The sequence below is a fragment of the Fusarium poae genome, chromosome 3, assembly GCF_019609905.1.
Source record: "Fusarium poae strain DAOMC 252244 chromosome 3, whole genome shotgun sequence".
In the NCBI taxonomy this organism is placed as follows: Eukaryota; Fungi; Ascomycota; class Sordariomycetes; order Hypocreales; family Nectriaceae; genus Fusarium; species Fusarium poae.
In genome coordinates this window covers 4,909,466-4,918,371 of record NC_058401.1, presented here as the reverse complement: position 1 = coordinate 4,918,371, position 8,906 = coordinate 4,909,466, and the positions used below count along the sequence as shown (strand labels likewise).

The window sequence follows — 8,906 nt, the reverse complement described above, 5'->3', positions numbered from 1 at the left end:
TAAAGCATGAACTCAAACACTTTCAATGTACTTAATATCTTTTATTGCACAAGTACAAACATGCATTAATCACAGCATATATCAAATTGCGTACCTGTCATGATCGCTGATCGCCCCACTGATTGCTGTCCCTTCCATTTACGGGCATCCTAGCCCGAGCGTACAAGAATAGGGTAGGCACATTAGTGCGGGATTCACCAGGTCATCAACTAACGCATCTAACAATAGCCTCTCTTTGTTCAATAAGAGACTTGTGATACAATGAGTGGTGACTACACTGCCTTTTTCTACGGTAAGTCGGGTGTAAATACTGTAGCTGTGTGAAATCCGTGTGCTAACGCAAATGACAGGTACTTTGGTATGTTGATGCGTGACATTATGTGCGACATTCTAACATATCATGATAGATGGCCCCCGAGGTCTTCTTCACTGTTTGCTATGGTCACAATAACCCTCACCAGGTCATCAAGGATTTGCATACATTCACTCCGGCAATTCTCGAGGGTTACTGTCGCCATCGGGTTCGACATGCAGATTATCCTGGTGTTGTGGCTGAGAAGGGCCATAGTGTTCGTGGGGTTTACGCAACTGGTCTCACGGATGCCAACATGAGCAAGCTTGACACGTTCGAGGGGTCTGAGTATGACAAGGAAAAGGTCAAAGTTAAGTTGCTCAACAGAGACGGCACTGTCAGCGACGAGGGTGAAATCAAGGAAACGACCGTCTACGTTTTTAACTCACCCAAGTACCTTGAGAAGCGCGAATGGGACTTTGAGGAGTTTCGAAAGACCAAAATGCGGAACTGGACCCGGGGCGGATTGGCTTTCGATGAATGTAAGTCGACCCATGCCATGTTCCTATACGTGCACAATACTGACGATGGATACTGTAGAAGTCTTAGAAAGCTGCCAATGACGGCTCAGAGGTAAACGCCTGTTTCTGCAAGCGCCTTACAAATGCCAGCAGTCGATCGCTTATTTGGTTACAGCATGGTAAGACTTGAGGTGGTGGCGGTGAGAGGATGTCGCGATGTTGCACCGATAGAATGGTTCACGAATGCAATGCCAGTGGGCCTCATAGACAACAGCCCTACGGGGATGAAATAGACAAATGATTATCCTCCAAATCAGTGCAAACGCCCAGGCCCGTAAAAAAAGAGAGAGAAACAGCGTAGCAGTGTACACAGCGTCCAGCTCATGTGGTCAGAGTATTGGACGAGTCAAGTCATCGGCGGTTAAGCCGTCCCAGAAAGCTGGAACGCGTCAACTGCACATTGGCTGAAGTTCTTGGTGAGATAATATGAACTATGAAGGCGATGGATGAGAGCTGGAGTGTAAATGTTAATTTTAGTATATTGGTCATGAATTTGATAAGGAATTAAAGCTTGCGTTGCATTGAACTTGGCTGTTGACGAAACGCTGCAACAACAAATCCTTCAGGTAAAAGGAATATGATGGAATATTTGTTGTTAGTTGAAGTTAATGATTATCTAATCGGATAGCTTGGGCCAGTGGTAAAGTTTTGACAAGAGTTGATATGGGTATCCCTCGAAGTCTAATGCGAAATCGAATTGACAAGAGTAATATATATGAAATGTGGCTGAGAGTTCGCAGTGGTTCTGTTGGGTTAATGTCGTTTAATGCCCGGGTCAAGAGTAACAGGTAAGTCATAGAAGGGGGTTCTTGCCATCCCCTGGTTTTTGCGCGCCCTATACATAGAAATAACATTCAACTAATCGGGTTAAGGCATTACCCTGCCTGCGCAAAAACCAGGGGATGGTAAAAACCCCCTTCTATGACTTAGAATCCTCCTACAATTCCACGCCACAGAGTTGCGTGGCTACTATAAAAAACCTTGCCCAGTATTGATTGTTTCGACTTAGGATCCTGGATAAGATCAGCACTGGGCCATTGCGTGGCTGCGTGGATATTGTATGGAGAGTTATTAATATGGTCGGTGCTTTAATGCGGAATATCAAACCCGGCCGAGGCCAAGTCGAAGATCGTCTGGACTTGGAAAATTCGCACAACCCTGGTCCTGATCTTGGTTCCATATTATTTCCGTTGAAAAATACGACCCATAGATACACCGTGTTTCGTCCGATAGTCGATAGACGACAACCCTTGTTCGAGTTGGCCTTCCCCAGGCCTCCATGTTGGTCGGGCTGCAGGTTGTCAAAGTCACGAGAAATGTCCTAAAGCTGCCCAATCGAAACAACAGTCGGTGAAGGTATTCCAGCGACTATACAGAACTCGCTATTGGTGTCAGTGACACTAGAGCTAGAAAAATTAGACTAATGTCTCTGCATCTTCAATATCTTGCTTACATCCAATCCGGAAACAATTGTACCTGGCGCCAGTGTCATGATGCGCCAGACAGGTCCAATAAAGAGGCGAATCGTGCTGTTCTTTGATTTAGCGGTCATCTTCTATAGCAGATGCGAGCGGCAACTAATCTTACACTGGCCTCAAAAGGATCTAGGCACTGGAAAGCCTCTGATAGACCCGACACTAACAAACCACCCTATCAATCGTCGTAACTGGTCTTGGCTCTTGCTTTCAGCTTGCCACGTTGTAAATGGAAAGAGCTCGGTACCCTCCGGGCGCCTACCGCTTGCAGTCTTGTCTGACTTTCCAGCCTTTTCCAACAATTCAACCCCACTCAAACACCAAACACCAACACCAAAACAATAAAACATCAAAAGTCCGAAACATGAGGATGGCTCCCTGCAGAAACAAAAGTCACAATGAGGCCTTTATTCTCGACTTATGCAAGGTGTCTACACCTTTTGAATGAAACCTTTTACCCGTGATTGGTTTGTCACAACTCTTATTCACCATGAACGCAAGTTGTGAAACAGGCACAGTTTCACTAGAGAGGAATACAAACGAAGAAACTGTCCACAGGACTACGCAAGCCCAAGGGACGGCCCCCTGCTGTTAAAGTCTATCACCCGGAGACGGAGCCCAAAGAAGTAGGAGTATTAGGAGATATGTACTCTCTAACTCGATTGAGGTCTTTTTGACCACGCGTGAAAGATTTTGCCCTGCTCAAGATCTGCACCTGCACCCCTGGATACGAAGGCGATCGTTCAGGGGATTACTCAAGAAGGCAGGCCTCCAGAACGCCCTATACGATGGCAATAGTAGACCACGCTGCCCGGATCTGTGCCGTTGTTAACAGTAGTCTCAAGTCGCATCAATTTACAAGGTCATGGGCTGCTAGATATCTCATCACAGCTTTCATGAGAACTTGGGACCAAGCGGTGTTTCCGTGCGCAGCACTGGTTCTTTACGAGATTCCTCTTGATGGCTGGCTTATCTCATTCTGGATAATTGTTTGAGTCTTGGCAAGAATGCGACAGCCGACTGGTTCTGGGCTCTTCAGCCACTAATCCCCTTGGACACCTTCGCCTGGCATGACCCCTGTCACTCAGCCTTATATCCCTGTCATTGCCCCCTGATTGGCATCTAGACCCCGCTTCCAAGGACTGGATTCTTCGTAATGGATGGCCCAGCACGACGGATCGTTATGCAGGGGATGTCATGACTGTCGGAACAATGCATTGACTCGACAATGTGCTCAGATCATTGGGACAGATGACTTGATGGATACCATATGTTATTGCTAAATCCTTCTTGCGACAGATCACACAGAGCAAATAACCAGAAGGATCTTTCAGGAAGGGATGGCAATATTACGCATCAAAGCAAAAGGATAGAAACCAAGTCTGTTGTGCTCCATAAGATGACGTTGGAAGCAAGGTTGCTCAAATACCCATGTTGCAGCCAACGACTTTTCCGAGCACTCGGTTCGACAGGGCCCTATTGGTGGCCGCTCAACTGGATCCCTTGCGCCCCAACCACCAAAGTCTTCTCCCAGTCCTTACTTCACCGACTAAGCTCCTTTGCCACAATGGGCGGCCTACGCTAGAGCTGACGGCATTGAATAGCGATTGCAAGGCATGCTGAATGTCTTGTAATACAAGGAGGTACTTCAATAAGCAGGACAAGGGTATGGCCTTGCAGCTGAACAAGGGAGACAACAGACGGTCCCTTGTTGCTGCCTTCTATAATACGGATTTTCTCTTTCAGGCAGGACAGTGACAGGTCCCTAGCAAACACTTGAATCGCTAGTCAGGGGCTTCAACCACGTCTTTTCTCTGGGGTTTACATGGGTCTATTCCACTCACACTGTTGTTTAGTGACCAGATTAGTCTTGAAACATTGTCATCAGCCTATCATGGGTCGCCCGCTGCAAATCGTCTCTTAGTCTTGCGGCCCTAATGCCTCCGCTTGCTTCGAAACAAAGCTCAACAAGGGCATTAAAGAATTCTGAGTGGCTGTGCCAGCTGACTAGAAGTTATTGCTTCCCTGACCTTATGGACTTCTGGTCCACCATGATCGCCTCTGAGGTGCATGCGGCTATGTCCGTTCGCGGATGTTTCTCCTGCTTGCGATTTCCCCTTGCCTCTCTGTCTGCTCTCGAAGCGTCGAGAGCCAGTCCATTGCGTGGACTGAAGTCCATATAAGACGTCCTCCCCTCCCCCGTATCATCCTCCTTTATCACCAACGACTTCAAAAGTCTCCAGCCAGTCCTTCAAGTGAGATTGTCTCAACGACACTTCCATTCCTTCTTCTTTCTTTCCAAAGGCTAGTCCTTTCACCTGTCTCGACGACATTCACGTATTGCCTGGTGCAATTCGATCCTTCATTCACATACACAACAATCGAGCTACGACTCTTCAGTCCTATACCCATAACACTCGATTTTGTCTTGACGACAATCTCACAACCTGAACATCAAATCTATCGTCTGGAACGTTTAGATTTACCCCCTCATTCAAAATGTTCACGAAGGCTTTCACCATTGCCACTTTGGCTTCCTACGCCAGTGCTCACATGCTTATGGCCAACCCTAAACCTTATGGAGGTCCTAACAACAGTCCTCTCAAGGACGATGGATCTGACTTTCCCTGCAAGGGAGCAGTCAACGATGGTGCATCAACCAACAGTTATAAGGCTGGCAGCACTCAGCAACTCTCGTTCATCGGCTCAGCCGTTCACGGTGGCGGCTCATGCCAAGTCTCCCTCACTACCGACAAGAATCCCACTAAAGACTCTGTCTGGAAGGTCATACACTCTATCGAGGGTGGATGCCCTGCGAAGAATCAAGCCGGCAACTACCCCGAGAATGCCAATGCTGAAAACCCTGACAAGTATGACTTCAAGATTCCCGAAGAACTGGCTGCTGGCGACTACGTCCTGGCATGGACCTGGTTCAACCACGTCGGCAACCGCGAGATGTACATGAACTGTGCCGCGGTCAATATTGAGGGCCAGGGCGGCTCTGAGGGTTATCTGGACTCCCTCCCCGATATGTTTGTTGCTAACATCGGTAACAAATGCGAGACCCTCGCTGACACGGATCTTGCATTCCCCAACCCCGGAAAGTCCGTAAGCAAGCTCAAGAGCAAGCTTGATCCTCCCAAGGGAACGGGATGCCAAGCTGCCGGCTCTGGTTCTGGCGACGGTAGTTCCGATGGTGGACCTAGCGGGAGTGATCCTGAACCTTCTGCACCTGCCGCCGCTCCGACTACCGACGCTGGTTCTCAGCCAACCCAGCCATCCGTCACCCCACCTCCTGCTCCTGGCTCTGGCGATGGATCCAGCGGTGCTCCCGAGATCCCTGGTGGTGCTTTTATCACTGTTTCTCAGCCTGCTGCTTCACAGCCTTCTGCTACTCAAGCACCCGAGACTCCCGCTGCCCCCGGGACTCCTGACAACAGCGCCGACGAAGGCTCCGGCTCTGATGGGGGCTCTGGGCCTGATAACAACGGCGGTGACTCTGGTTCTGGAAGTGGTGGTTTTGCTGCTGGAACTGCCTGCACGACCGAGGGCGAGTGGAACTGCATTGGCGGTTCGTCTTTCCAGCGCTGTGCCAGTGGTACTTGGACTCCATCTCAAGGACTCTCCCCTGGTGTCACTTGTACGCCCGGACAAGGTGCCGATATCAGCATGAGTGTCAAGCGAGGCAAGAGGAACATGCGCCGCTCCCTGCGTCATGTTGCCTAAACACAATTTCTTCCAATTAAAAACCATTAGGATTTTTGCATTATGAAGGATGGACAGGCGTTATTAGGATTGGTACTTTTATTTTTACATTCTACTTCTCAAATTTTCTTTTCCTTGTACGCTGCAAATAAGAAACATTTTTAAAACATTATCCCATAACATTATCCCACTCTGCACATTGACGCTTACCATGTAAAGTTTTTCTTCATAACCACAGGCTAGTTCCATAATTGAGTTCGCGAAGTATGGCTAATAGTGAATGGCGACTTTGGTGCAAAGATTATATAGCACAAGAATTGTGAAACCGTGTAATGGAAGCCGTAGTTGGTTAAGAAACATAGCGGGTATTTGGTTTCATATTCTGCTGAAAATAGATTGAAATATATACAAATTACTAGATTATTTACAGCCATGTACCATTTTTTACAGTCTGATCTTTCGGATGAGACTTATTCCTGCAAATCCGTCGAAAGAAATCCTTTTTCATCTTCAGCGAAACCGGATCTACCGGCACGACATGAGGATCCATCTCGATTCCGATGTGCACATCCCCATCTTTCCCAATATACCTCCCGAAACTAAATGTTCGTGATAAGTGCCCCGGAGAGGCTTGAAAAGAAGGCGCAGCAAGTCGACTTGGCGCGACATAGGCAAGAGTTGAACCCAAGGTGGTCGGTAACCGTGGTAGAACAAATGGTACAGCTCTGCTGTAGAAGAGCAAAGCAACAGCTGCATTCAAAGATAGAATGGTCATGGTCATAATAAATGAAGCGTCTTCCATGAAAATTCGAGTTTCCTCCGACCTTCGGACCACTGTCGAAGGCTCCGTTTCGTTTCTGGTGTCGAATAGCTGGTCGTTCAAACCTAGGAATATCGCAAAAACGCGGCGGTATATGTCTTCGACCACGGGCTTCAGCTTTTCGGTATCTGGGACAGCGTTGAGTGGATTGAGTATGTCTCTCGATCCAGTCTTGAGCACTGTGAGATAATTCATCCAGTCTCGTGCTGTCGAGTCATTATGCCATTGAAATGGCATACTTTGCCATTGTATGCCAACGTTCCGAATGATGAGATCTACGTGCGATTCCCAGCCCTCGTAGTCCAAGCTGGTCTCAATTTCGCTCGTTCTATCGTACGAAAGTACGTGGCCCAGTGAATCCACTGTGAGATTGAATAAGGCTGTTTGTAAAGTCGGGCGACAAGTTATGAAACTGGCATCAACGGTGCCGTTTATATTTTCAGCATCGGAGGTTCGGGCCCATCCCATAATCAAGGTTCGAGCACATCGTACCGGACCTTGGTTGTCCCCAAGAGTACCGACGTATTCCTCGCCAGAGACACCTGTCGAACGATTGAATATGTTTTCTCGCATTTCTTGACTAACAATGTCAATAGCATCACCGCAGTCCCCATCTTTCACTTGTGAGAAATCTCGGAAAGGTCGAGGAGTGTCATGGACTGGTAGTCGTCTGACAGGCAATGCCGTGCAATTTGCCGTGGCTCCAAACCCTCGGGCGGGTATGTTATACACATCACGAGAATTGGATTGTTTAGATTTTGCCATCTCGTGTCGCTGGAAGTAGTAATCTTTTGATACCCATGGCGGAAGCGTAGTGCCAGAAGAGAGATTGGCCATCGCGATATAGTAATGATCAGAGTACTGGCTTGTCGTAATGAGATCCTGGTGTAAAGCTCTGTCAAGTCCAAATACAGAATCGTTATCAAATTTCGCGTTGAAGGCAGGCAGCATGAGTTCCGTGTACTCTGCTAACATGGGCGCTTCGTTAAAAAGAGAACCCATACCAACAGCTAGAAGATTGGCAAGCAGAGCCATTGTGCAAACGAGTACAAGAACAATGTGCCTTGACTTCAACGCCCTCCATATGACTAGCTGTGGGGGAATGGAAGTATAAGAAGCTGAGATAGATCGTGATGGTTCGGCTTTGCCCTGCCAGAGATCCCGGAAGGGTTGCAAAACGCAGAGCAAACGATTCAAAAGAACCCAGAAAGGTTCTATTAATGTTGCGAATACAGTCGGAATATAGTTCTCCAGAAGTTGCAATACTTCGAAGTTCTCGGAGGGACGGTGTAATCCTGTTAAAGAGTCAATAATATTCTTTGAGGTCAATGGTTCAACCAATAGAGCATTACCTTTTAACATTTTCTCTTGCTGTTTCAGATATGAAAGACCGACCATTACACCAGTCAAGGCCAACACAAAGAGCAACCCGCTCCATCCTCTTAAAACCAAAGGTCGAACTGGATCGTAATATCCTTTTTGTAGCCCAGCATTGTGATCTTCAGGCTTTAAAGAGTCTCCGATGAACTTTTCGAGCGTCACTTTGGAGCTTTTCGTTTGGTCATCATAAACCAATCTGAGCTGATCTTGTCGAAACTCGTCAAATAACATTTTCTCGTCGGCGCAATCGAGTGATGAAAATGCACTAAGACATTCCGGGCTATCTTGGAAGATCTCAAGGTATTTGGAAATTGAAGACGGATTCATGGGTAATTGACTTGGAGATATCCGACAGAACCAGAATAGAAGGCCAGTGAAAATCGCAATGATTATCAGAAGACACTCAACTGATGTAGCAAAGACTCTACTTACTACGACACCGGTTAAGAAGTAATCGATTGACGCAGTGTTGTTCGTTATCTCGGTACCGTTAGTGAGTAGGTGATTCACAGCCAACGAAAACAGATATTGGTGGGCTTCGTTATACACTCGTTCAAGAGTGTCCATGGATGCGTAGTCGGTGACGGGTAAGTCTCTTCCGGCCAGGGCGTAACCAACCATATTGGAAACAGGTTTTGTTAGTCCAGTTGAAT

At 47.4% G+C, this 8,906-nt stretch overlaps 3 protein-coding genes across 3 annotated transcripts; 2 read left to right on the top strand and 1 right to left on the bottom strand.

Annotated features, from left to right (window-relative positions):
- Positions 1 to 261: 261 nt before the first annotated feature.
- FPOAC1_009062 (uncharacterized protein) lies at positions 262 to 929 on the top strand (the record flags this gene model as incomplete). Its single annotated transcript, XM_044853492.1, has 3 exons — positions 262 to 292; positions 351 to 358; positions 408 to 929. The coding sequence occupies 3 exons, from the start codon at positions 262 to 264 to the stop codon at positions 927 to 929; spliced, it is 561 nt and encodes a 186-aa protein (XP_044706162.1).
- A 3,918-nt stretch (positions 930 to 4,847) lies between these two features.
- FPOAC1_009061 (uncharacterized protein) lies at positions 4,848 to 6,074 on the top strand (the record flags this gene model as incomplete). Its single annotated transcript, XM_044853491.1, has 1 exon — positions 4,848 to 6,074. The coding sequence occupies one exon, from the start codon at positions 4,848 to 4,850 to the stop codon at positions 6,072 to 6,074; it is 1,227 nt and encodes a 408-aa protein (XP_044706161.1).
- A 449-nt stretch (positions 6,075 to 6,523) lies between these two features.
- On the bottom strand, positions 6,524 to 8,874 carry FPOAC1_009060 (uncharacterized protein; the record flags this gene model as incomplete). Its single annotated transcript, XM_044853490.1, has 4 exons — positions 6,524 to 6,578; positions 6,644 to 8,168; positions 8,226 to 8,454; positions 8,686 to 8,874. 4 exons carry the CDS (start codon positions 8,872 to 8,874, stop codon positions 6,524 to 6,526), a joined length of 1,998 nt encoding a protein of 665 aa, XP_044706160.1.
- Positions 8,875 to 8,906: the final 32 nt, after the last annotated feature.